The sequence below is a fragment of the Archocentrus centrarchus genome, chromosome 2, assembly GCF_007364275.1.
Source record: "Archocentrus centrarchus isolate MPI-CPG fArcCen1 chromosome 2, fArcCen1, whole genome shotgun sequence".
NCBI classification, from domain to species: domain Eukaryota; kingdom Metazoa; phylum Chordata; class Actinopteri; order Cichliformes; family Cichlidae; genus Archocentrus; species Archocentrus centrarchus.
This window is the reverse complement of record NC_044347.1, coordinates 15803326-15831316: the sequence shown is the minus strand read 5'-3', so window position 1 is coordinate 15831316 and position 27991 is coordinate 15803326. Positions and strand designations below refer to the sequence as shown.

The 27991-nt window shown below is 41.9% G+C and overlaps 3 protein-coding genes across 4 annotated transcripts in view; 1 reads left to right on the top strand and 2 right to left on the bottom strand.

Moving 5' to 3' along the window:
• Positions 1-15503, bottom strand: part of spega (striated muscle enriched protein kinase a) — a 54918-nt gene extending 39415 nt beyond the window's left edge. The window contains exon 1 of the mRNA XM_030746094.1: positions 15125-15503. Coding sequence (XP_030601954.1) covers positions 15125-15503 — 379 coding nt within the window. The remainder of the gene's footprint in view (positions 1-15124) is intronic.
• Positions 23-27009, top strand: inha (inhibin subunit alpha). Of its 2 annotated transcripts, XM_030746119.1 has the most exons (3): positions 23-132; positions 24517-24759; positions 26057-27009. In XM_030746119.1, exons 1-3 carry the CDS (start codon positions 27-29, stop codon positions 26797-26799), a joined length of 1092 nt encoding a protein of 363 aa, XP_030601979.1. In that variant the 5' UTR covers positions 23-26; the 3' UTR covers positions 26800-27009. The 2 variants fall into 2 exon arrangements, with proteins under 2 accessions (XP_030601979.1, XP_030601987.1); XM_030746127.1 differs by lacking the exon at positions 23-132 and having other exon boundaries at positions 24208-24759; positions 26057-27008.
• LOC115791832 (zinc finger BED domain-containing protein 4-like) lies at positions 9638-11855 on the bottom strand. The gene is made up of 2 exons (XM_030746107.1): positions 10361-11855; positions 9638-10222 (listed from the first exon to the last, which is right to left on the bottom strand). The coding sequence occupies exons 1-2, from the start codon at positions 11740-11742 to the stop codon at positions 9697-9699; spliced, it is 1908 nt and encodes a 635-aa protein (XP_030601967.1). The 5' UTR covers positions 11743-11855; the 3' UTR covers positions 9638-9696.
• Positions 27010-27991: the final 982 nt, after the last annotated feature.

The following is a 27991-nucleotide window of genomic DNA, read 5'->3' as shown; positions in this document are numbered from 1 at the left end:
TTCCCCTAGAAGCTTCCATCGTTGTCATGATTTCCATTGTCATGCCCCCATGGCACTCATATCAGCAAAAGCCAGCCACAAACGGCATCCTTTGGAAAATTTGGATTTGGCAAAGACTTCAGAAAACATTCTGTGAGTCTAATCTAAATCCTGCCAGCATTATTCTGACAAATCTGCTGCTGGAGAGCAAAAGAACGAGTTTCAGGGGTTTGATGTGGGTGCAGGATTCAAAGGAGGCAAAGGGACCATCAGAAACCAGCATCACACCGTGCGTCGCTCACTTCGTAGCCATTGTGAGTAGCTGCCCTGATTCTCATGTCTCCATGGAGTGTAGCCTACTGACACACTTTTCATCTGCCCCAAATTTACGAAACCTGTCGTATGAATTTCTTATTATATAACAAAACCATCGCCATCGCCAAAGCAACATGCATATTTCATGACAAAGAATGTGCACACTGTAACAGAGAGAGCGTTTGGACTCGAGGGTGTGAAGATGGATGATGCCTTTTTAGCATTTCGGGATGAGCGTCTTCGGAGATCATTTGAATTGTGTGCGCTGTGCTAAAAGGTATTTTCCCTGGGCTGACTTTCTTTGTTAGATTGTCCGGATTTATCCTTAATTTTATGACATATAGCCACAAAGGCAGAAAACAGCAAGCATCGCATTTAATACTGTACTTCCTGTAGCATTTTCCCCACAGTATTGAAGTTGATTTCATTGTATTAACTTAAAAAAAAAAGTCATAATCCTAATTCTTAACGTGTATTTTATAGTCTTTTACCTTTAAAGAATCAACAACATTTGTCTCCTTATCAGGTAAAGGGTGTGGCAGGTCATCCAAATATGTAACAAAAATCAAACCAAAACAAAAACCTACAAATATCAAAGAAAAGCAACACGACTAGTGCCTATAAAACACCACTGTCTATGTTTTTCCATGAAGGAGCAAACTCACCTGAAATCTCTTCTTGGACCAGATTTTCTTCATCTTCGAGTGTGCGAGATTACCTGTGGCATGAGCTCACAAAAACATCCCAACCACCCGAAAAAAGCCCAGGGTGTGGCATCAAGCGAGAACATAAAAATCGAGATTCAGCTGCCTTTTGTGCGTGGGCGTGTTTACTCTCCAGTCTGGCAGCAAGACGGGGAGAAAGGGAGCGAGAGAGAAAGCTGGAGGATGCAAATAAGCCAAAGCCAGGTGTCTTTGTGTCTCAGTGTGTATCCACTGGTGTGAACAGCGTCCCTGTCTGACATAGAGTCTGCCTTTGGAGGGGCGATTTTCAGCTCGTTTGTCTAACCCCCACCCCCCACAATCAAGGCAGAGAGAGAGAGAGCGAGAGAGAAAGCGCACTCAGATCAAGGGGAGGTGGGGGGTTTAAGTCTGAGCATAAGGGGTGCGTGGGGCTTGATTGCAGTGATGAGATTGGAGGATGAGAGGAAGAGGAGGTGGGAAAATGAGTAGCTTCAGCAGAGCACGTTGACGTCTCTGAGTCGGAGGACTTAAAGAAAGAGCAAGATTGATGCAAATAAGTCAGTTAGGGATGAAGGAGAGGGGATCAAGAGGAAACAGCAGACGGGGGCATGGAGGCATGAGGCAAGGATAGTGGTGAAGAAGATTCATGAGGGAGGAGGCAAAGAAGGGGAGAGTGAAAGAAAGAGAGATGAAGACATGACAGAACTGGGGAAATTTAAAAAACAAAGAAATGAAAAGGGAGGAAAGGGTGAGTAAAATATAAGATTTCTTATAGCTATAAATATGTTATAACTGCAAATGCAAAAAAAACCCCCAAACAAATAAATCTTTCAAATCTTTACCGCCTGTCTTACAACCTGTCCCAGTCTGCCCTCCTCTTTGTTGTCCTCTCTAAGGAAGGTCGCAGCCACAAGCCATCAAATATTTATCGACATTTCATGTCGGTTACCTTTAACCAGTGATAGGGTCCAGACCTCAGGAAACTGAGGGTAACTGAGAGCAAACACATTACCCTGAACGGATCACAGCTCAGTACACAGCAAACAGCAGCCAGAGGGGGAAAAAATAAAACTGTTTCCATTATGGAATAAATAATTTAGTCAAATAACTGAAACTGAAAAATTGCTGATTGTGCGTTCCCACAGCGATGATGTCATTCAAGTTCAAAATCCAGAGATGCATGCTGCACTTATAATGTGCACAAAAATAGAATCTGCTGTCCCCTGATTGCTGTCACATATATGCTGTTAGAGTCGTGAACACTCAAAAAAGTCTGCAGAAAAGTTCTGTGTGTAGTCTGGCTTTTGTCTTCTCCACACCCGCCTCCCGTTTTGTTTGTGAGGGGCAGCCAATCAAAAGAAGCGTGGTTTCAAGATGATGACCAGAGAGGCTGCACCAAGGCCCAGCATGATATCAATGAGTTCTCTTATTTTTAGTATTTTGGTCAGTAATTTTGGTCCATAAACACACTACAAATGGAAACCAGAGAGCTGCCAGTCCCAAAAATCATGTCCATTGCCCATTGTTGGCAATTTGCTGCAAGGACTGACCTTTCACATTAGGAGGACTGACAGCTTCCACATTACATCATTGATTCTTCCATTTTCTTAACCGCTTATCAGTCACAATCACTCCTACGGCCGATTTAGAATCGCGCCTTGCTTTGAGGCGACAGCGCTAACCACCACACCGCTGCGTCACCTGGTAACATTACAGACAGCCTTTCTTCAAAATGTTATTTCTACTTAGAGGCTTCGGTCAGTCAGACAAGGAGAATGTTATGAAACACTCCCCTCCAGAATGCCTTGTTAATTTTTTTTTTTTAAGAAAATGTGACAAGAATGTGCAACCGCCTCCCACTGTCCAACTGCCTCCTCCTTTAAACCTCTTTATCTGTCTCTACTTTGACTCAAATGAATTGTTCTTTCAGACATCCCTGTACTCCCTGCACCTCCTCCATCACATGGATCTAAAAATAATTACAGGCAGACCCAGATCTCTTCTTTTTTTTTGCCTCTAACCACCCAGAGTCCACATCCACATATCAGCACACCTCTTCTATCCTTGCCTGCTGGCTTGCTTTGCCAAACAGCATCCTTTTTTAGCGTCATTAAGTGAGGCGTGTTGCCGTTTGTGGCCGTGCAAACGCAGGATCAATGTGTGAGATTTACTCCAGCTGGGTTCCTCTGTGAACGTGGGTTTTAATTCTAGTCATTAGATTTTCCCTGCGCTGATGGATTTATCTGATGACTGGTCGCCCAGCTGCGAGAAATATTTTCTTCTCCTCAAAACATCCCATACTTGATTTTCACTAAGCGTGAGCCGAGATGCAGCAGATTGCAGTTTCCCACTGTTATTTTAACAAACCTCCCTCTATTCACCCTCGCTCGCCTCGCTTCCTCCTCCATCCATCACCAGCGGCCGGAGGCATTCGGTCCGGCAGAAAGCGGAGCGATCGATACCAATGCTTTATGCGTGATATGGGATACACCCCCAAGTAACAGTTCAAACGCCCCCCAGATCAATAAGCCCATCAAAACACAAGTTTCCATGACCATCATCCAATGAAAAGCCAGATATGGTGGCAGAGCTGCTTGGAAGAAGCTCATGGGGTGTTTTTTTTTTTTTTCTTCATACTCACTAAAAGCCACAACGAGGCAGCTGGAACCAATCTCTGGCTGGGATATTATAGCCTGTCAGCCATTAAGAAAGGATAATTAGATTTGATTGGTGCATGGTATCTATCTTAGTTTGATTCTGGTGTCTTTGATGCTTCAGACAGCATCACTGTCCAATGCACTGCTCAAACCTTCAGTGTACACAGTTAGAATCAAACCAAATGGCCTCATATTTTTTTTTTTCTGCAAGTCAAATTCAAACTGAATCAACTCAATGCAAAATTTGTTTCCTTGCGATGCCAGCGCGCGCAGAGAGGTAGCAGAGTCTTAAAAAGACTTCGGACAGGTGCAATTTGGAGCGTGCTACGGTTTAATTAGCTTATAGCAACAAGAGAGAAAGCAGACTTCACGGAAACCCATTGATTTTGTGACAGAGGCTGCTTTCTGTGGAGAAGCCTTGATGGATGCCTTCCTGGCACACAGCTTTATCAGCAGCAAGGCTGGCATAATCTGCCTGCAACAGAAACAACAGATTCTGCTGCTGTTAGACCACACTGTGATCACACCATTCCTGCTTTTCACTGCAGGCCGGCTCTTCTTTTTTTAACCAGGTTTCTTAAGTAAATGCAGCCGACTCTATAGCAAAAAAAGCCTGCTCATTATTTATCATATTGATAAACCAGTCTCTGCCTTAGCTTGAACGGAACCCATCATGCTGATTTCTAGCTTTCTTTTTTTTTTTTAAATCCCAGTTGAAAAAGGTTTCTTATTTCTCTCACGCTCAGTTCATCCACTGTCTGAAACAAACTGCTTTATCTCGCCTCCCTTTAAGAAGCCTTTCTCCTGATTGGTTGGCCCGTGCAAAGCGATATCTGGTCTCAATGACATCATACAGAGTCAAGAGTAAAAAAATATTTTTTAAAAAGTTAAGAGAGCTGTGCATGAACAAACACCTGCAAGCTAAAATGTGACCGATAAAATCATACAGGAAATGATTACTTCTGGGAGCGATCCTGATCCCATAAGGTGTTGGTGGCTGGAATTTTTTGTGAGATTGGGGGGAAAAACAAGCAAACATGAAGTTCCAGCTTTTAAGGCAGCAAATTCATGGTCAAACAATAATATTTTTTTTCCCCTTTCAAACTTTTAAAATAAGGAACCACATGCTGGTGGCTTCTGATGTCATGAGAACCTTCAGCAAAACATTTTGTGTTTACACCACTGTTTGATAATTAATGGGTATAATAACTATGGGTGGTTTGTTTGCTTCGCTCATGTATTAAAACGCAGACATGTATGTTCATTTATCACATTCTCCTTTTATCCTCATTATTTCACTGTATATAGTCAGATGGCTTCTTTGCAAGCTGCATGAGAAATTAGACAAAGTAATCTATTACAAGCTCTATTAGCGACACTCTTTGATGAACGCTTATTTATAGATACGCTTCACAACACATTCCAGTGACCCCAAAGTGTATCTACAAACAACAACACATAATGAGATACTACGCATGATTTATATAATTTGTAAGGATTTAAGTATTCTAAAAATATTCCAAAAAGCTGTATAGATGTTGATAATCCTGGCAAATGTGTGTAATTTATATAGTCATTTTCATCCAGATTGATTAACCCATTGATTTTGTGACAGAGGAGGAGTTGGGGAGCAGAAATACACACATATACTACAATCATTACAGTAAGCTATACTTGTTCTATTCCATATCTTGGCTCAAACACGCTGCACTCAGCTCTAACACTTGTGTTATTCTTTCCGTCTTGGATGCTATTATAAAATTCACTCTGCATCATTTTTCCAAAGGTTGCCAAGTGTGGCAGTACCACAGAGAGGCCACGTGGTACTGCAGTAACGGGAATAGATGTAGAATTTGTTACGCTTTATTTATGTTGTGTCTAATTGGGTAGAGTTGCAGTTGTGGGTCAAGGTTCAGTAACACTGCTGTTTGCAGTCTCAGTGTTATTGTTCAGTTTATAGTTTTCTGTGTCAGAAGTATAATTGTGGGTTGTTTTTTTTTCTTCAAATCTCACTATGGACAGATGATATATGAGTAGAAGACATATTGTATTTCAAAAAACTCCAAAACGTCTCTTATTCACTAAGCCCAATTCTTTTTTTTTTTTTTACATGCAGGCTATTTTTTAAAAGTCTGAAATATGAAGCTGCCCCAGGTGATGTAAATGCTTGTATTAAAAGTAAAAAGCAATGTGTGAAAAAAAAAAAAAAGCAAAAAACACCTTCAGAAGCAACGGCATGTTGATTCAGTCCAGTTTGTGAGGTAGTCTGGAAATCCGGAATGACAGCGGCCAACTCTGACAGTCACAGTGAAACCTGATCCTACCACCTAATCCTGACCAAATCCCTGAGGGTTGCTGTGAGTGACTGTGTACCAGCAGGATGGAACACACCATTTGCCAGAGCAAACGCTAAGCAGAGCAGGCTTTGCCCTCACATATTGCCTCAGCTGCCTCGTGAGAATAGAGAACCTAATTAATTGTCCCGCATCCCTAATCCACTTGAACAAAATGTTTAGAGAATGTGAAATCATCAAGCGGCGGCAGATTATTTCTGCTCCGGTATGCCAATTTAATCCATCCAAGAGGTCTGGGTTGGATGCCGTGCTGTATATGGCTGGCAAGGCATATTATTTTAAATGACGCTTTCTCAACTTCAAATGTGACCCATTTAAAATTCAGAGAAAACCAATGTTTATTGGCAACTGCTTTATTAATATTTTCACTAAACAGGATTGATGTACCTTGAAGTAAAGCCTGCCGTACAAACCATCATCCACGAGGACACAAGAGAGACACGCTGAATCCAATTAAGCAGGAACAATAGCGGCCTCGAGTGCATTACGTTGTTTTCATTTCCATTACAGCTGTTCCGTTTAGTTGATTATGCATATTATAACTCCCTGCAATAATGGGATCATTCTCTTACTTCAGCTCCACAAAAACAAGGTTTTTCTGCCATGGTACATATTTGCTGTTGATACCATCTCCCACTCACCTCTTTGTTTCTTGCTCTTCGGCCCACTCACACCTTCCCTAAAATTCCTCAAAGCTTTCCGTGCATCGAGTAGCTCCCTCCTGTGCATGGCTCTTGTTTTCGCCTTCAAAAACACAATCAGATGGCTGCTTCTGCCCCAGAGAACCTCTCCCAGCAGGAGCTCTTTCCCATTAAGACCCTGCTAAAAACAAAGGAACTTCTTCAAAATTGTTCCAAAAGGCCTACGTTTCCCAGATTCATCTTCTCTTATAAATTTGTCTTCAAAATGGCTTCTTGTGTAGCATGAAATGGGGAAGTGGTCACGCAACAATGCACCGCCTTAAGATAGCTGCTAAACCTTCAAACTTTGCCATCTTCAGCCCATGTCTCTCGTTCCTCCCCTCTCCCTGTCCCCCCCAAAGTCCTAACTTTGACTGCCAGCTTCAGTAGTCTATTTCAAGTCCTGCATAGTACAACCCCTACTGTTGTACTTTCCCTCTGCACCCCCTTTCACAGAGTTCGCCCACCCCTAGTTATGGCAGGAGATTAAACACACTGCTATGCAGAACGACCTTTGCTGTCCTCTGTGGGTCACTCTGTTTGGACCACAGGCAGTTTTGAAAATCTAGTGGCAGGCAGATATGTTGTAATGCACCATTAATGATACGGTATAGCACCTCATACATTATGGGACAATGAGACAGTTATGGGGACGATAGCTGAGATGCGGTGGACCTATTTCAGACAGCTATGTGCTCATGGACCTTGAAGCTAGAGGTTATTATAACACTGTAGCCTTGTCCCACTTAAAAATAAAGTTTCATAAAACTGTCTCGTGAATAAGAATAACAAACCTGAGCATGGTCTTATTGTGAGCTGCCAGTCTTGTGCACCAGGACTGAACCTTCTATGTCACCACTGTGACACCTTTGTACACCTTTGAAGTGTTGCAAATGAACATTTGTCTCCCTTAAAATTGTTTAAATCCCTGAAGTATGACTGAGCCGATGATTTCTGTTAGTTATTAATCATCTACTGCTTCCCAACTACTTCTAAATTACATATTAGCCCATGTTTATGGTGCAAATTCTTTATTTCTTTTATTTTATTTTAGTGTACACTGCTTATTAGTTCAGTGGCTCATTTATAATGGGACAGTCCAAGGAGCTCATCTCAGTGCAGATCTGAGAAAGGGGATCACAGGTTTACACAAGGTGGGAATATTTCAAAATAAGATCATCGCTGATGGTTGGTTGCTGGTGGGCATTCCCGATTTTGGCTACCTAGATAACCTTCTAATGTATTTACAACCCTGTAATATGTCGATCAACAATTTAATATGCACTCATTGATAGTCACTTCAATTACTCATCTCAAAGTTGAGAAAATTTTAACTTGGGACCTGCCCACACCCATTCATTCACCCATCATTGCTGCATGTCATTGATGCTCTGTGGTACCTGATCACCACATGCTGCTAGTTTCTCCCTGTATGGATGTCCCTGTGACCATTTCTAAACAGCTGCAGATTCCAGTATCATCAGTTTATAGATTTGCTGTACATAAGTTGGGAATATTTCAGAATAAAAGTTATGGCTGGTGGTTGGATCATTAGCAGACGTTACAGGATCTGATTGCCAGGTAACCGTGTATTTACTACCCTGTCACATATCAATCAACTGTATCGCTTCGATCTTTCATCTTGTATCTTGGAAAAATTTAACTCGGGACCTCCCCACTTTGCATTGCCAGCAGTTCTTTCACCCGTCGTCACTGCACATCATTGATATTCTTTCATCAGTGACGATCAGGGACGCTTTAGTGTCCCTGATTGCCACATTGCTGCTGCCCCTTTAGAGCCATTTCTTAACACCTGTCAACTCCAATATCATCAGTTCAAACAACTGTGCAATAAAAGTTATTGAGAAGTGCAGCTATTTTGCCAGGGTCTGAAGAAGACCTAAACTGTCACTGTCAGCTGAGAGGAAATTGCTTCTAATGATTAGAAACAACCCAGAACCCACCAAGGCCCAGGCCTGCCATGAACTGGAAATTGTGGAACGTCATTGTCACTGTCTACGGCACTGTTAAGCCAATTTAATGTCAGTATGAACTGAGATGATGCAATCCAATAAAGTTAAAGGAAAAAAAAAAGTTTCATGGTCAGATAAGACAAAGCTTGAGTTGTTTGGGCATAATTGGCAGAGGTATGTTTGGAGGACTAAACTGTTAGGCACAGGGGTGATAGCGTCACGTTCTAGTGCCGTTATGCTGCCAGTGGACCTTCTACATCGCACAAAGTGGATTTAACAGTGAAAAAAAAAGACAATCTCACAACAATTATTCAGTATGACCTAAAACCATGAGCTTGATGACTGAAGAATCATGGAATTATATTAGAAGCTTGTTGATGGCTACCAGCAGCACCTGGTCAAGACTCAATTTGCTAGGGAACATTTAATCAAATATTCATTTTTTTGTCAGCTGTTGAAGATGCATGTTGCACCATCATCTGAAGAGGGCTGAGGGCATAAATGTACAGGAAAACGCTTTGTTGCTGCAATATAAGCCAAGTAGAGGGACTAGGGTTTAATATTTTTCCCGAAAATGGCATGAATCAAATCCCGGGAAAAGACGAGCAATTTCCCGGGAATCCCGGGAAAAAGTGGGTTTTATTTATTTTTATTTTAATTAGGCCTTCTGTAGCCTGTGTCTGGCTTAACCTATTTTGATATTGTAGATATTTTACTCAACTCCATTTTAAAAGCGAAATATGTTTAAGTAATCTATTTCATGAGACCTTCTTCACACATTAGGCCCGTATTCTAATTCATGATTGTTAGTAAGTGGCTGCAAACGAGGAAAAGAAACACTCGAAGTTAAACAGATATTTCTTTATTGTTCAGGCATATACTATAGGCTATATAATGCAAGATAACAATATATAATAATATAAAATTAACAACAAATTAAAGAGGAAAGAAGTACAACTGTGTATTAAAACGCTTGAAACGGAGGCTGAACGTGCCTGAAATGAAAAGTAATGCTTTCGCATTAAACGAACCCTTCTGTCAATATTTCCTTAACTTTAACATTCGGAAGCTTTCTTTTTTTTCTGAAAGTGTGCTTTTAAGAAGCAGAGAGCATCGAGAGATTCTGCGCTTAAGCGATTTCGGAGTTTAGTGACAAATTGGCCGCAGATAGAAAATGCTCTCTCCGCCTCCACGGATGTAGCCTGAACAGAATGCAGGGCATCAAACAACTGCTGCAGGTGGGGCGGTCTCCTGTTTGTAGCTTCGAACAGAGAAAACTCTTTGGTCAGAACTTTCATGAGGTCACCCTCTTTGATTTCATCTGACGCCGGCGTAGTGGTCATTGAAATGGCCTGCTGCAGATCCAATGCTAGGTTCCCTTCAGTTGAGACGTCTTCAGTCGGTGATGTAGGTCTGGCATCTGCATCACCCTCGCTCGCGCTCTCTTCGGAGAAACGGCCGAGGAAAAGACGCTCCACAAGTCCCTTAGCCGTCCGTATCAGCATCTGTCTTGATGGCATGGTGAAAATCTCAGTGGGCCTTGGTGCTGGTGCGACTAGAACACCGGGATCCAGAAGGTACCTGCCAAAAAATATAGTAATGAAAATGAGCGGATTGACCAAGGCCTCATTCTCCGATCACAAAATTAATAGGCTACGTTACTACTACTACTACTACTACTACTACTACTATAATAATAATAATAATAATAATGCTCACCTATACAAAGATACCAAGTTCTTCTGTCTCCGTTCCATGAATCTCCTCTCAATCGCATCCCTCATTTCAAGGCTCAGGGGGGTGTCCTGCTTTGTCAACTGGTCAATCATGAAGATGAAAATCCCATCAGCTTTAACGAGGGTGGTGTCACGGTTACAAAGCGATTCGACTCCCATCTTCACCGGCTTTAAGCAGGAGCTGAGTTGCTGAATGAGTGCAAGCTCTTCGTTGGTGATGATTAGTGCATTGTTGATATCAACGAGGGTCTTCGTCACTGGTCTGTGTAGTGCAATGTAGCGGTCCAGCATGTCAGCCAAACTGTTCCATCTGGTGCGACAATCCAAGATGAGTGCCAACTCTTTCCCCTGGTCTTGTTTGACACATTCCCTCAGCTTGTCGTTGCTGACTGGGGATTTGTGGAAGTGCCTCGCAATTTTACGCACTCGCTCCACGCTCCTGTACATGTCCTCTCTCACTGACCGATACCCATCCTCGCACACAGCTAACTCGTCATCAGAGTCTTCACTGCTCTCCTCCTCTTCTTCACTTGCTTTGCTCTCTCCATCAGAGGTGGCACGGTGGTAGAGCACATCTGTGACAGCCAGGTGAACTGCGTGGGCATAGCACAGCTGTAATTCCGGCAGCACCAGTCTCCCAAACTTCACCATCACTGATGCTCCATCCGTAGTGCAGCACACAATGTGTTGGTTCATGTCAAGCTTGAAACATTGAAGCTGATCGTCAACCAATGCTTTCACTTTTTCTGCTGGCATTGTTCCACGGACATGTATGACACCTAAATTCCAGTAAGTTTGCGCACCGTGCACATTTATGCTCATGTACCGCTTATGTTGGGAAGAAGTGTATTCGTCAATGGTCAACGAAAAACGCAACCCTTTCTTCACCATGTCTTGGAACATTTCGGCCAGTTTAATTTTCTCCTCGTTCGCAAACACTCTAACCTGCTTGGAGATTTCTGTGGGATTCTTTGGGAGAGTGTAGCCATCCCTCTTGAGTGCTGATCTCAGATACTCACATTTCGCCATACTATTAAAGGAGAATCCATCAAAAGCTGCCATCTCCGCTAGTATTTCTTCAAGAGACTTGCTGCTAACTCGGCTAAAGTAGCCATCCAGCATTTTAGCACGTTTTGAACATGATGGCCTTTCTTCGTGTTTGTCATGTTTGGACTCTAAATGTCTGCGTAGTCCGCTTGTTGATCCACCAGAACATTTGACGACTCGGTCACACAACATACATTTGGCGCTGTCATTATCTATTTTTGTAAAATGCCCCCACACAAAACTGTTCGTAGACATCATTGCCTGTATGCGCCTCGCTTCTGCTGAGTTACCGCAATACCGTAAGTACTGTTGACTCATCACCCCATCAATGTTACCGTATGACAACAAATCGACGTGCGCGACTTTTTTCCCGGTTTCCCGTCTTACGTTTCCCGGGAAACGGGAAATGGTTCTGATCGCATTTCCCGGGAATCCCGGATCCCGGGCTTAAACCCTAAGAGGGACTCGGTTAGAAGGAAATTGGCATTTATTTGACATGGAAGCTGTAATGTAAGTTTTGCAAACAAGCCTTGGATATTGTTGTCAGTAGGTTTTATCAAGTTCCACCCCAAACGCAAACTGCACTTCTGAGAATAATCTTTGCAGCCTGGGGAGGTGATATCATTCAGCAGGATAAAAGCAAAGATTACAGCAAAGGCTCTCTGTGTAGCTGCATGTTGGTTGTCTTTCATCTCCTGTTAATTGTGTTGCCACCCCTTAGCTTGGGTAGGCCTCTTTGCCATTTCTGTGGTGCTTCATCAAACTGCTAACCTGGCCATTAATGAAAAGCCATACAACAGAAGGTGATGTTAATAAAGCAGTAGTCTAGCTTATGACACGGCACCGCTCTGGTTTCTGGTTGGTCTGATCGCTCAGGATGATATCTTAAAGTGGCAGACCTGACTGCCTGACTCACTGATCAAAAGCAACAGAACACCCATTAACTGCACCCACATGGGCACATATACACCAACAGGCAAACACGCAAACACACATTCACAGTCCCCCAACCCAGCAGACCCTCCTTGTCTTTTTATTCATCAAGCTGACCGTGATTGAGTGTGACAGGGCCACGTCTTGACCGTGGCGAAGCTATAATTATCTGTGATGTCTGCCGGTGCAATCGGAGAAGGGGGCCAACGGCAGCCACACATCACTAGAGCACGAGCCCTCTGGCAGGCACGGCACATACCGGGCCATAAATAACCACAAGGAGAGTGAGAAAAGGGGAGATGTAAGAGGGAGGCAGTGGTCAGAAAGATAAGAAAACAGAACCTAAGAAATGGATAAAAATAAAGACGCAATGGTGAATTTTTTTCACATAAGCAGCTAGAAAAAGAGAAACAATGCCCCTTTTGTCCAATTCAAGTTTCCATGAGACATGTCCATACAACTGATTATGTTCCCTAAATCAAATCTATGCTTTGATATCATGTGGATAAAAAGCTACTTTCAGCTGCTCCCTTGCCACAAGGGGTCACCACAGCAGGTAGCGCTGAATGTTTGATTTGGTCGTTTGATGCCGGATGCCCTTCCTGATGCAACTCCAGCTGGAATCAAACCAGCGACCTTTCGCTTTCCAAGCGAATGTATTAACCACTGCACCAGAGTTTTAAAAAAGAAGTCTGAGCTTTGGGCTCATAGGGATTAGTTGCATGTGGCCTCATTATTTGAAAATTGGGCCATATTTGATAATCAAAACAAATCAGCTGTAGATTTCAGAAAATAAGGAACTTTCACAGCACAGCATGCCCGTGTCCCACAACAGTCAAGTCCAAGTTAGCTCTTTATTATAGGGATTTAAGTCTAGCCAGGTATCAAGTGCATTGCTCTGGACAAAGCAAAGCAACAGACCAAAAACAGAGCCTATTGGATTCCATGATGTATGCATGTCTTGCAGTGTTGTCACGTAAAATCTAAATGATAACTTCTATCAGTCTGAAAGTAGCAGAGGAAGAGACAAATAAAGGTGGTCAAGGAGAAAGAAATGAAGGCGTGGGTTCATGAGACCCATCAAAAACCAGGAGAGAGCGAAGAGGCGCTGAGTGATACCGTATACCAGCTGGACCGTACGTGCCAGCTCATAGTGTGAGGATTGCTGACATGTGAGCTCAGCCGTCACATTTGTAGCCAGGACAGGGCACAGAGGCCATGACGAAATGTTCCCAGCAATGCAATGATCACACCGCAAGCCGCACAAAGGGTTCAAACTGATGATGCAAACTGGTTGTGAGTTGTACTTCCACTGAAAGGACTGCACAAATGCTGTCCTAATGCGAGACAATCTTTGACAAAGACAATAAAGCATGTGCACTTTCATTCAGCACTACCTGCTACTTGCTACTTTCTTCATTCTAACTGACTAGCTCACTTCATAACCTGCACTAAAGTAGCTGTTACACTGCAATGACAGGATTTTAGTGTGTGGGACTTGAAAAATTGATGTTGCAGGCATGACAGATGGGACCAAACCCCCCCCCCCCCCCCCCCCCCCCCCCCCCTAAAAACATAACGTATGCCTTGCATGCTCCGCTGTGTGAATTTATGCTGACAGACCAGTCATCCTGAGCGAAGCGAAACTGTCTCAGCCAAGTGTTCTAATTTTGGAAGTGATACAGAGCTGCAAAAGCAGCAATATCTTTACAGGCTAAACGACTTTTTACAGCACCGCTCTCATGTTCAATCAGCTGTTAAGTATCAGCTTAGAAATATTTACCTCCGCAAGCATTTCTGCAATTTATGAATCTATACAGAGTGATTGAAATAAAATTTTAAAAAAACACGTCCGTTCTACTCAAGGTGACCATTTTTAGCATGGGCCTGCTTAAATTGAAACACATACAATATAGTACAGCTTTATTAGCATTAGTCTAGTGCCAGAGCCTCAAAGCTTAGAGGTGACATCTACAAGCAGCATGTGATGTTAGTATATCATTGTCTGGGTTGTACTATGCTACAGTACCAAGATCACAAACTAATACAACTGATGAGTGGCTGGCAGTTCATGTGGACAGTCTACTGACTTTTTTGAGCTTTTTAGTCTTGAAGGTTACTTTTCCCAGCCTATTGTGACGTTTTCTGATTTTAGTTATGGGTGCAAAATACCCTCAGAGACAAAATATTCATGTTACATTAGCATACAGTGCTTAATCAATTCATTAGACCACCACCCACCCTTGTGTTATTTTTTATTTCGCCTTGCGTCATTATGTCAGTCACCCTCAGCTGCGTTCCCACCTGCTTCCTCTCCCCTGGTTATCTGGTGTGTATTCATTGTCAGAGTCTCCCTTTGTCCTTTGTCGTGTCCTTCCTTGTGTTTCTCTCTCCTTTGTGTGTCCTAGTTTTCTGTTTCCCTGCTCCTACCCTGCAATTCTGTAATGCTTTGTATTCTTGCAAATAATACCATTAAATCTGCCCTTTGAGTTCATTCCTGCTGCCCGAGCCCTGCACTTGGGTCCATATCCTGCCTGCCACAGAGCTGCTACCTGACAGACTGTCTGAAACTTAAAACCTGGTCTTGGATCTTGGATCAACAATTGAAACACAGGCTAATGTTTCAATAGATTTTAGTAATTTATCCAAAAATATAGTGGTACCACAGTGTAAGTAAAAGTATGTGATTACTGTAAGTCACTGGTTCGTGACAGAAATATTTTGGGTCTTACAGAATCAGTTCTGTGTTTCAGCTGCTTGTGATTACCTTCACCGAGGTCCATGACGGCCAAGACAGCACTGCAGCTTGCCTCTCCCAGCTCATTGGTTGCCACGCAGGTATACAAGCCAGCATCACTGGTGCGGCAGTCTCGTATCCACAGCCCGCCCGAGTCCTGGGCTTCTGATGGAGGAAGGAGCTCATCGTTGTGGTACCAGGCTAGTGAAGGTGTTGGGTGTCCTGACGCTGACACCCTCAGTCGGATATCACAGCCTGTTCCTACCGCTGCTTTACGGAGTTTACGCATGAAAACCGGTGCTGTTGGTTCTGGGATCTTAGCCCCGTTTTCTGGAACGTGGTCACTGCTGATTTTGGCCCTCTTAGAAGGGATGTTCAAACTGGGACTTGAACCACGGCCTTCTGCCATCTTGATTTCTCAAAGGCGTCTTAATGAATTGTACTTCTTATCTGGTAATTGGCTGGGTTATCAAGATGTGCTGCATTTATTGAATGCCTCTTCTGAAAGGCTCCATCAGTTCAGATGTCTCTGGGCTCTCTGGGAGTACAGAGGCGGGTCTGAGCTGGGTTGTTGCACCAGGAACTGAAATGACCAAAGTCCATTAATCACATCAAAGTTACCTACTGGCCACAATGTGCCAAACAAACAAACAAATAATAACCACAAAAAATAACATTAATAATCAGTAATATGTATGATGTTTTAATCCAAATTCTGAATTTTTTTTTAACAACCACAATCCCAAAAAAGTTGTGATGCTGTGTTCAATGTAAATAACACTAGAATGAATCTAATGAATCCATATTTTATGGACACAATAAAACATAGAAACATCAAATGTCTAAACTGAGACATTTTACTGTGTCATGAAACATATTTGTTCATTTTTAATGTGATGGCTGCAACACATCTCCAAAAAGTTTGGACAGGGGCGACAAAAGACTGGAAAAGCAAGTGGTACTAAAAAGAAAGAGCTGCAGGAACATTTTGCACCTAATTAAGTTAATTGGAAACAGGTCAGCAGCATGATTGGGCATAAAAAAGATTGGATGTCTGTGATCTTCAGGCCCTCAGGCCGCTCTGCATTAATTTTGTCAAAATGCATGACAGATTTATGGCCCTTGGTCAGCATTTAGCCCTCATGATAGTGAACAAGTGTGTGACATTTGAACAGTATGCATCTAAGGTGTGAATCTGAACATCCTGGGTCGTTCTCGAGTTATCGCAATCACAAGATTTTCAGAAAACGTGACCTCTGGCCTTTACCTTCAGGTCAAGGTCACAGAGATTCAGGCTCATCCGAGATTTTTTAGCAGATGCAGCTACGGTGTGAATTTGAACATCCTAAACTCTCGAGTCACTGCCAACGTTAAAGTTTTTGAAGCGTGGATGCCGACGCAGAGGCTGTGACCTTTAGCTCGACTTTTTCTTTGAAACAGCTGAGCTAAAACTAGTGGCACCACGCAGGACACAAACTCTGAGGGGTGTACTACAATCGCCATGGTAACTTATGCTGAACGTGTAACCCGATCCGGACCAGAAAGCTGATGCTGTAACTACCGTCATGATACCCGTTATCTCCAAGTGGTGCTTTTTTTTTTGTCAAGCCAGCTAACATTTAAAAAAGCCTGGCTATATCAAACATGGTTTTTAGTACAGCCCTCAGCTCTTTCACGCTTTATCCACGCAATCAGTGTAGACTCTCTGCAAAGAAACTTTGTAGTCATGTGACTGTGGACCAAGTGTGGTCCAGCAGCTTGGAGAACAGTAGAAGTTGTGTTGCCCTACAAATGACACCAAAGGTCGTGATTGGTTCCCTCCACCTGCGCACAATTAAGTGTCATTTTTGAGCATTTAAGAGCGGCAGGTTCATGAGTCTATGTGGGCAAAAGTGCCGTAATCATCAAAGATGGCAAAGTTACTCATTAAAGAGTATCTCATGTATTTCTTTCATGTGTTAATGTATGATGTTTCATATGCTGATCCAAGGAGTTGCCTAAAATAGGCTATATAATAGAATTAATGCACCTTACCTCTCTCTTGCCATCAAAGCCGACAGGAATCCCTTTGGACATCCCCGCAAAGTCCATGTTAACGTAACAAGATCCATGGAGCAAAACGTTTCATCTCAAATCATTTGCTAAAGCCCGCGTGTCTCAGTGTCCTTAGTGAGCACGGGCTGTAGGTGTAAGGCCACCCTAGATCATGTAGCATTAGCAGCCACAGCCATGGTCCCTGTCAGCAGCTTTAAGCCCGGTGAAGGGTGAGACGGATCCTTTTTCCTAAATGTCAGACTACTCAGGCCTTTTGGTCCTGTGTTTTTCCAGGTAGAAACAAACCAAAAAAATGTAAGTGGTTTTTAAAGTCTACACCCTTAACCTTTATAGGCTTTAATGTTCTTCAGTCAGCTCATCTTATCTGTCTCCTTCTCTCCCTTGTCACTGCTTCACCCCCAACTCCTGCAGGTTGGGAACGACAGCTGCACCACCACAGATAGGTCACATTTCCTGGCCTGCCACGTATAACTATTCACACACACACACACACACACACACACACATACACTCATGCATGCGCAAAGCGCTCACACTCCAAGCCCTTCAGATAATATTATCAAGCAAAATGTGTGCGCGTCTCTGAGTGTGTATGTGCGAGAAAGGCAGAGGCAGCATGTGTGTGACAGTTGGACTTGCTATAAAAAGAAAGTCTAAGAATAAAGACGGGAGTGATTCATACAAACTGTAGGGCACTGATATAACGATACAAGGATATTGGTAAGGATATTTACTATGTTTGTTTCACTGAAGCTGTTTGAGCAGCTGAGGTTTTGTAGAGCTCTTATAAAATAGTTTTGAGTATTGCATCTTCTTTTTCTCTTTTTTTTTGGGGGGGGGGGGGGGGGGGGGTATTCATTGATCAGTGTTTCAAAAAGAATCAGGGATTTGGCCTCTAACATCAAAATAGTTCTTGGCCTGGCAGGGCATGTGACCTGCTAATGTGTGATTCAGTTGCAGCCTAAAATGACCACATCTGAAGCAGATGTGCTAAAGCAGCAGATGACCACAGCAGGTTCCCACTTCTGTTACCTAAGATCAGGAAACTGAGGCTACAGTTCACACTGACTCACTATAATTGGACAACAGGAGAAATGTTGAAAAAAGTGATATTTAGATGGCAGGGCCAGAAACAACATAAGCATGGGGGGGGGGGGGGGGGGGGGGGGGGGTATATTCTCTTGGCACATTTTGGGCCCCTTGGTATTAATTGAGAATTGCTTAAATACTACAGCATATCTGAGTATTGTTGTTGACCAAAATACTTTTACAATTCAAAAAAAATGACCTAAAGTTTTTCATCAAAAAGATGTTACAGAAGTAGCCATCTGCTTTGAATGTAGCAGAGCACCACAGTACAAGACACTGCAGTGGTTCTGTCTGTGCCTGCTGCTTCAGTCAGTGATCATTATTACAGAGTGCTCGGAAGTCCATAAAACCACGAAGAAGAGGAAAGCAAAGGGCTTCTTCTGAAAAACTCCTTGAAATGCTGTGTTGTTGTTGTTGCTGTTGGTCAGTTAAAGTAAAACACAAAAGTAGAAAAAAAAATGCTTGATTACAAATAAAGACAGTACATTCAGAATTTACTGTTATAGTAAAAAAAAAAAAACGATATTATGACCAAATATTACATAAAGAATCACATTTATGAATAAGCTTTACTCAGGAAGGGGAACACTACTAATCATAATTCTACAATTTGACGCTCATTTCAAGGAAAACGGGAATTTCCATGAAAACGTTACATTTGAACAGAAACTAATATTTAATTATCGTTGCAAACTTAAGTGTTCAGCTGATTCTGAGCTCAGCTGTTAGAATCCAAACAGCTCAAATGACCAAGGTGAAAGCAAAAGCTGACGCGTCTCAGTGTTTCTGCGTCTGCAGCGCCTCCACGTCAGTTTGTCTTTACTGTCACCAAACTAGACCTCTGGAGAGGTGACTCGAATTAGCCAACGTATTGCATGCAAGTCAGCTGGCAGCTAAGCCCACCCGTCACTCAACTGACCGCACCTTAACTGTGTAAAACTTCAAGCCTAATGCAGGTTATAAAAAAAATCAGCTGTGTACAGTGGGGGGGGGGGCATTTACTGAAGCTGTGCTTATTTACGCGTCCAGACCCATCAGGGTCTGGACGCTGTGCCAGTACAAGAGGTTCTGTTTCTAAATACACTGCACTTGCAAAACATCTGGACTGCATAGGATGTTTTACCATCAGGATCACTAATATTCTACCAGTGACCCATCCTCATATTTCACTAAACTGTAACATTGCTTCACATCTTTATATTTTGCTCCCAAGAGTGCTCTTGAGCAATATTTCTCCAGGCTTTCTGAGGTTCTTCGGACGACAGTTTGTTAACACTGACCTAGGAATCACTGAAGCATAAAAACTGCACCAAACTCATGAACCAGTGTTGTGTACAGCAAAGAACCAGTATATTAAATTGTATCTTTAGGCACTTTGTTACTAGCAGCCTGTCACAAAAATATCATGCGTCCCCATATCTTAAGCTGAATCTATGAAAGATAACACAGTTTGGCAGGCATGAAAAAAAGTGTTTTTACACCAACAAGGTGATTCCCAAAAAGCTATTAGCCATAAACTTGGCATTTCTCAGCATGATGTGCAGAAAACTGGACAAGTGGAGGACAAAAGAAGTCATGGATTGGCCTCCCCAGAGCCCGGACCTCAACATTATTGAAGCAGTGTGGGATCATCCTGACAGAGAACAGAACAAAAGGCAGAAACATCCAAAGAAGAGCTTTGAAGGTCCTTCAGGAAGCCTGGAGAACTATTCCTGAAGACTAAATAAAGAAATGAGAGAGAGAGAGAGAGTTCAGGCTTTGTGGAAGAATAAAGGTGGTCACACTAAATATTAACTTTCAAGCTCAATAGAATTGCACAAATGCTGTTTTTTTCCCCCTTTTATACTATATTTGCAGGTATATGTGCACGTGTTTCAATAAATCACAGCATTTCCCATTTTCCTGGTGAAATATTAAAAAATAAGGGGTGACTCGAGACTTTTGCTAAGCACTGTATATTTGTCGATCTGTGGTATTTTTTTCAGGATTTAATATTTTATTTAAACTATATTTATTCACATGCACTCAAATACACTTAAAGTACAAAGAGGACTCTTGTCATTATGGACATTTCTTCAATTTAAGCAAAAATACTTTGATCTACTGACAGCTCTGCAATGACAGGAGTCTGCCTGCTATACATGCAGCTCAGCTAGTGGGTGACTGAGCTTAAAAAGAACAGATATGCTTTAGATCACTCTGACTTTATTCTGGGTTTTGAGGGTTTTTTTCCCCCAAGTTTGACTTCAAGGAGCTGCTGCAGTGGCGACGGCTCCTAAAGACTTTCAGTTTGCCTGCAGTCACAACATTCAGGACTTCATTAAATTCAACAACAAAACCTGGTTAAACCCTCTGCTTTCAGTAGTGTAATATATACATAAAACTCCAATTCAAATCATTTTTTTTACATATTGCATAATAAAAAGAACCCTCATGGTATACATTGAAAAATGCGCCACAGAAGCATATGCACCAAATTTTGTGTATTTGAGAGTTATCCTGAGTGGAAATGTGGTATTTAACAATATTATGAGTACCACTGTTGTATTTGACAGCATGCTTAAATCTATTTTACAACAATATTTTACAGAGATTTACCCAAAGTCATTTAAAAGGAGACCGAAAGACAAAAGACTGGTGAGTTTTACCCCAATTAAAAAGAAAAACATTGGCCTCTTATTAATCTGAGCCACTTAATCTGAAGTTAAAAAAAACTTCCGTGTTAAATTGAAACTTTCTCATACAGTCAACCATCCCTTAATCCCTCAGATTTTTCTTTTTGCTTAGCATCCATATTGGGAACCCCTGCTCAAAGAGCGACAAATGCTCGTCTTCATTAATCGATTTACTTACGCACAGATTTACTGTTTGTTGCTTTGTTTTTTTGCACTTTATGAGGCAGCAGCTCCTAAAGTTGCAGAGCCTTATATATCTTTGGTAAATGTTTGCTTGCAGTTTCATGAGTTGTACTCTCAGTAAGACACATTCCACAGCGCCACCTGCTGGATGTTGAGGGTCAGGTCTCTCCCACTGGTGGACTGGAGCCAGGTGCATTTAATCAACTGCAGTACATTAAGAGCCGTTCTGAAGTACTTGAGGATTGCCATTTTATGCTTATGTTATCATTCAGATGTAAGTTGTCAGCAGTTCACTACTACTTTCATTTTTCAGATGGTTTAAAATCATTGTTGGAATAAGGTCAAATTATTCAGTATTTTGTGTTGCAGAACTTTTTTTTATTTTTCTCTCAGTCATTAATCATTTCTGTGGAGGGATCATGTCTAGGTTAAGCACCACTGGACCAAATTATTTAACTGGAGAGCAGTTTTGCAGCAGTAAGTCGAAAAAGCTCTGCTTCGGTCAGCAATTAAATACTGCATAGGCACGGGCAACAGCATCATCATATATTATAATTCATCCCTCACAAGGCTTTTTTTTTTCCCCTGAAGAATTAGAACAGCTTCAGTTCATTTTTCTGATAATACCTGTGATCTACAGTCCCCCCAAAAAAAAGTCTGGATGCTGTTTAAAGTGTAAATAAAAACAGAATGTCATGATTTGCAAATCTCATAAAGTCACATTTTATTCACAGCAGAACACAGGAAACCTGGAAAATGTACCATTTAAGGACAAATATTAGCTAATTTTGAATTTGATGGCAGCAACACATTTACCACTGTCTAGCACCCCCCTCCTCTTCTTTTAACAGGTTATAAATGTCTGGGCCAGTTCAGAACCGGGCTGTGCCAGTCTTGGGGTTGTGGCACATGCCAATGCTGCAAAACGTCCTCTTTATTTATCCGTCAAACCACATTCAGACCACTCCCACTAACACTAGCTGTTAATCTGGCAGCCTACATGTGCTTAAACTGTTGATTTCCCTATTAGAAAATCACCAAGTAGAGCGGCGTTTGACACAACATGGTGTATCAGTCAGCTTTGTAGACATTCTTTCAGCACTGTTGCTCACCTGAAAATATCAAAGCGTGGCAGGCTGTCTGTGCACTGACCCAGAGGCAGCCATGGGGGCAGTCCGGGTGCGGTTGCCTTGCCTGTGGAGGTCTGTGCGTCCCTCCGTGGTGATGCCTTTTTTTCTTTTTGTAGTTTTTCTTGAATGTACATACATATTGATGCCATTCAATAACTGCATTTTGGATAGTTGGTGTTTGTCTTTAATAATAACATCCTCTATTACACCCAAAGTCTGCTTAGCTTAACAGTAGTGTGTAGTGGTGTGATGGTCTTATTTTAAAGTCATCAGAAGTCATTACAAAGCATTGAGCAATAAGTTATATAAAGTGTTGTGCAGTTTTTTTTTTTGCATTTTTGTCACACTTACGTGTTTCAGAGAATCAACAAAAATTTATTAGACAAAGATAAAAGAGTTTTTAAATGGTGATTTCATTCATTAAGGGGGAAAAAAAAAAGCTTTTCAAACCTATCTGGCCCTGTGTGAAAAAGTAACGGCCCCCTGACCCCCCCATTAAATCATAAATTAATTGTGATTAACCAAATTTTTTAGAAAAGCTGAGCTCAGTTTCACTAGTCACACCCAGGCCTGATCACTGCCAGACCAGCTGAAAGAAACAGCTGAGAAGCAAAGTCACTGACATCTATCAGTCTGCAAAGGCTTTCAAAGACATTTCTAAGGCTTTGGGACTCCAATGAACCACAGTGAGAGCCGTTATCCACACATGGAGAAAACTTGGAACAGCGGTGAACCTTCCCAGGAGCGCCCAATCTCCCGAAATGACTCCAAGAGCTCATCGATGACTCATCCAGGAGGTCACAAAAGAACCCAGAACAACATGTAAAGAACTGCAGGCCTCACTCGCCTCAGTTAAGGTCAGAGTTCATGATGGGCTGCTTTGCTGCTTCAGGATGACTTGTCATAACTGATGGAAACATGAATTCTGCGTTCTGCCAGAAAATCCTGAAGGAGAATGTCCGGTTGTCAGTTCATGCCCTGAAGCTCAAGAGCACTCAGATTATGCAGCAGGACAGTGATCTGAAACACACCAGCAAGTCCACCTCTGAATGGCTAAAAAGCAAAACTAAATGAAGGTTTTGGGGTGACCTTAAACAGGTCGTTCATGCAGGAAAATCTTCCAGTGTGTCTGAATTCAAACAGTTCTGCAGAGTAGAGTCGGACAAAATTCCTCCACAGTGATGTGAAGACTTATTACAGGTTATCACAAACACTTGACTGCAGTTCTTGCTGCCAAGGGTGACACAACCAGTTATTCGGTTTAGGGAGCGATTACTTTTTCACACAGGGGCGGGTAGGTTTGAATATTTTCCCTTCATAAATGAAATCATCATTTAAAAGCTGCAATTGGTATTTACTAGGTTGTCTTTGTCTAATATTAACATTTATTTGATGATCAGAAGCATGTAAGCGTGACAAAGCTCCTTACTGGGCGAGGATGGGCTTCCATTGAATTAGCAAATTTTGCTTTCTGGCCACCGTGAAGTGAATACTATGAAATGCAAATGAAAGCCCTGGAAATAGCCCGAGGTCCTCTGTGAATGTTTTGTTAAAATGAATCCTTTGCTGACCATAAAAACTGGTGAACGTCTGCGCTCAGGCCAGTTTAAAAACTGATAAAATGTCCTTACACAAAGACTATGAAAAACATTTTCTCAGACTGAGATTCAAGGCCAGTCAGATAAGGAGGCACAGACAAAGATATTTTGTTTTTAACAAGTGTGTGTGTGCGTGCAGAAAACTTTTGGAAGGTTATAGAGGAATGTCTTGACGGATCCATAAACTTAACAAAACTTGACGGCTCACATACAAATATAATTCATCCCAGGTTTACATTTGTAGCATATATTTGCTCTTATCTGCATCCTGAAGCTTTAAGTCAACCAGTCTACCCAAAAGCAACTGTGTAGGACAAAGAAGCAGAAAATAAAGCGTGCAAACACGCTCCCCTGGTACTGTGGGAAACAACATCCCATCCTTCAAGGTCACTCTTTGCTATCTTCCATTTGTTCCACCAACAAAATGCTTTTGTTCGCTGACTCCACTCAGACGGAGACGCCGTGCACAGCCAAAACAAATATGTGAAAGTAGGGAAAGTGACAGGAGAGAATCTATTTTCTAGAGCTGACCAGAAAACAAACAGTCCCTCTCCTAAACTGTAACAGTTTCACCTGCTTTAAGGATCTTTTTGTTGTTGTTACTCGCATCAAGAGGTCATCATATATTACAGCCATGGTGTCCTGTGCTGTCCTCATCCTGGGTCCTGTTTGGATCTATGGTCTGATTCAAGCTTGCAGGGGAGAGGAGCTGTCTCGGGGGGCCGTGCTGTCCTGGTTCAAAGTGCGGGTTCTGGAGGGTCTCGGGCTTGAAGAACCCCCTCCGAGCTCACTGCAGGGACCTGATGCAGACAGGATACTGCTGGATACAAGGCACCTGCACCAGAGGGCCCACAGGACAAGCAGAACATCATGGGTTAGTCCTCAAACCCATCCGAATCAGGAGATGTCGCAAATCATTCTGTTCCCGGGTTCCGGTGAGAAGTTTATGTCCATTTTTGATCTTCTCAATGGGTGCAATTGTTTTTTTTGTCCTGTGGAAAGGAAGATCCTGACTCTTATAAATAACATAGTATACAGATACATTTCAAGTTTTAATATAATATTAAAAGTGCAAATGAAAATCATATATAATATGGTATATATATATATATATATATATATATATATATATATATATATATATATATAGTTCTTTTTAAATGTTCTTTAACGAGTTTGTAGTGCAGTAAAAACAAGTGCAAAATGCAGGATTTTGTTGTTTACCTGTTGAAACCCATTTTAATACTGGACATAAGTTTGAGCATAATTGTTTTTATTATTTTTTATTTATGCAGATTTATTCCCTCTCTCGACAATACTTTAAAGACGCAACACATTTTGAGGTTAACATGAAAGAAAGGCAGGTGCGAAATGTAAAAGTGAGGTCACTTCCTAAATGTTGCCAATACAAACAGAGGCAGCAGAATTTTAAGTTTTGAAGATCAAAGACATTTTTATGAAAGTTTGACTTTATTTGACCTTGAAGAAGAGCTCAGAGGTCCAAAGTAACGTGATAGTTAGAATCCCCAAATATGATTCCCTATAAGTCTATATGTTGTCAACACAAACATATTTTGAACAGCTCTATAAAGCATTATCATCACTCTGTTGTTCAGATCAATCTATTGACCTTGAAGGAGAGGTCAGATGGGATATATTTTAAATCTTTATACAGTATTTTCTACACACCACACTTATAAGAATCATAATTTCTAAGTTTTAAGGCTTTTTGTTAATTTTCAACCAATAAATCATGAAGCTGACCTTGAAGACCTCGGTGGATGTAAGGCTAATTTTAATGGCTCATTAGCATGGCCCCGCTCTGCACCCCTACAAAGTTTCATCAGGATTCACTAAAAGTTTTTCGAGCTATTGTGTTTACAGACAGAATGACATGCTGCCAAAATCATAACCCTCTTGGTGCAGGTGAAAAAATGTGAGGAGAAAAACAATAAATGTGTGTAGACAGGGGAACGTGTAATTAGAGTTTTAATTAGAATGTTAAATAATTTAACACTGGACTGAAAAAAAAGCTTCTGTGCCCTCTCTGGTTGGAAGATGGTGATGCCGTCTCTAAATTAGATGCATTTGACTGTGACCATACCCACCAGTGACGTCCTGTACACCTATATGTCACTGCCACACTTTGTAGAGAGCTCTTCTCTGTGCTTAGAAGTGAAAGGAAGCGGTAAGTAGGCTAACCAGTGGTTTTCATTTGTTTTCCTACTGCAGACTGTACCAAATCTGACTCAGCTCAAGGAGAAACTGCCAACAGACAGATGACATATTACTTCCAGCCCTCCATCAACAGCCAGGACACTGTAGTCACATCAGCCCACTTCTGGTTCTTTGCAGGCGAAGCAGTCACAGCTAACTCATCTACCCAGCTTTTCATTGTAACCACAGCACAGAAACTGCTTCAGGCAGCTGAAGCTCCAACAAAGTCGAGTTCTGACGGATGGACCACCTACCATCTGGATCAAAACCTGCTGGCCCTTGTCGCCAAGGGCCCCTTTCTGCTTCAGGTCCACTGTCCAGCCTGTCAGTGCCACGCGGGAGAACCAGACAAGATGCCCTTTCTCCACCTCCACGTTCAACCTCGCGGGCCTTCCCGGTCACCCCGCAATGCAGCAGTGACCATTCCCTGGTCTCCCTCTGCCATCTACCTTCTGCAGCGGCCCTCTCAGGAGAGACCTCTACACAGCGACTGCCACCGTGAAGAGATAGACATCAGCTTTGAGGAGCTGGGGTGGGACAACTGGATCGTCCACCCGAAGATGCTGACTTTTTACTACTGTCACGGGAACTGCTCAGGTGGGGATCGAACCACCGCAATGCTGGGGATCACTCAGTGTTGCGCTCCCATCCCGGGGACCATGAGGTCCCTGAGGATCACCACGACATCTGATGGCGGGTACTCATTCAAGTATGAGACCTTGCCTAATATTATACCTGAAGAGTGCACATGTATCTGAACATCAGAGCTTAAAGGCCGGTTCACCCAAACAACAAAAGGTCTTTTTTTTCAGTTTACAAGTCACAGTTGGAATTTGATTATTAGTCGTATTAAACTTTTATTTTACTCATTTGCTTTGATTTTCTCTCTCGTTCCTAGTTTGGGTGACGGCTACACAAGTCTCAAAACTGATTTCTCTGGTCTGAAAACTATTTTGTATATAAAACTTGATTAAAGTGCTATTCAGCCATTTTTTGGTTTAATGTGCTGTTTTCACCCTTTGATACTGCTCACTGGGCCTCACTTCAATATTACTATTTATAGAGTCGTTCATATTTTCATACGACTGAAAATACCAAATAAATTTAAAAAAGGAAAATGCAATTCTGTGTGTGCTAAAGCATTCTGGTCAATGAAGATGATTCGCTTTTCTAGTCACACTCTAGTCGTCAGATCTTGAGCGAAATATTCAAGTTGAAAGTCTTTACTGACGCCCACTGAATAATTAGAGGGAAAAAAATGTGATCAGTGGATGGAAAACAAAGCCAGCCATCAGAGAACTAGCAATACACGTGTACGCACGCACACACACACACACACACACACCCTTCATGATCAATGAATAGTTAACTTCATATTTCCTGTTCCTAGTCCCTTTTTTAGGATGCATATGTAAGTATAATTTGTCACTTTAAATATATTAAAACCGCAATTTAACATCTCATTATGATGCATCTCACGCTGTGAGCCTGATGAAAGTGGAACTTAAGAAAAAGGGGATGAATAGATTTGTTAGATATAAATATAGTGTGTAATTAGAAAGTGGTCACTTTTACAAATAAATTATGTGAGGCAAGCTTAGAAAAACTTTTGTAGGAGAAAATGGGGGAAAAAAAAAAAAAACATTCTTCCCTTTTCAGAGCATTGAGAGCCTTTGAATGATTGTCACATCATTTAGCAGCAGGCGTTAAGTGAAAATACAGCCAGCATTTTTTTCCCCTTTCCCATTGCTTCTTTTCCTGGTTTGTCCTTTAGAGGGCGCAGTAGGCCTACTTTAAAACCCCATCATTTTTCACGAGTACCTTTAAAAACAGCACGACTAACCAGCAGATTAACATGTGATACTGAAACCTGTTAGTTACCTTGTAGATCTCAGCGTATAACTACATGTTTAAATTTAAAAAAAATCCTTATTCCCAAGTCCTCATTTT

Bases quoted from the DNA above. Each gene is read 5' to 3' on its own strand.
- inha (XM_030746119.1), top strand. From the start codon at position 27: ATGATTTCCATTGTCATGCCCCCATGGCACTCATATCAGCAAAAGCCA. The intron at 133-24,516 runs GTGAGTCTAATC...GTCTGATTCAAG, and splicing joins AAGACTTCAGAAAACATTCT to CTTGCAGGGGAGAGGAGCTG. The intron at 24,760-26,056 runs GTGAGAAGTTTA...TTCCTACTGCAG, and splicing joins CATTCTGTTCCCGGGTTCCG to ACTGTACCAAATCTGACTCA.
- LOC115791832 (XM_030746107.1), bottom strand. From the start codon at position 11,742: ATGAGTCAACAGTACTTACGGTATTGCGGTAACTCAGCAGAAGCGAGG. The intron at 10,223-10,360 runs GTGAGCATTATT...ATTTTTTGGCAG, and splicing joins AACTTGGTATCTTTGTATAG to GTACCTTCTGGATCCCGGTG.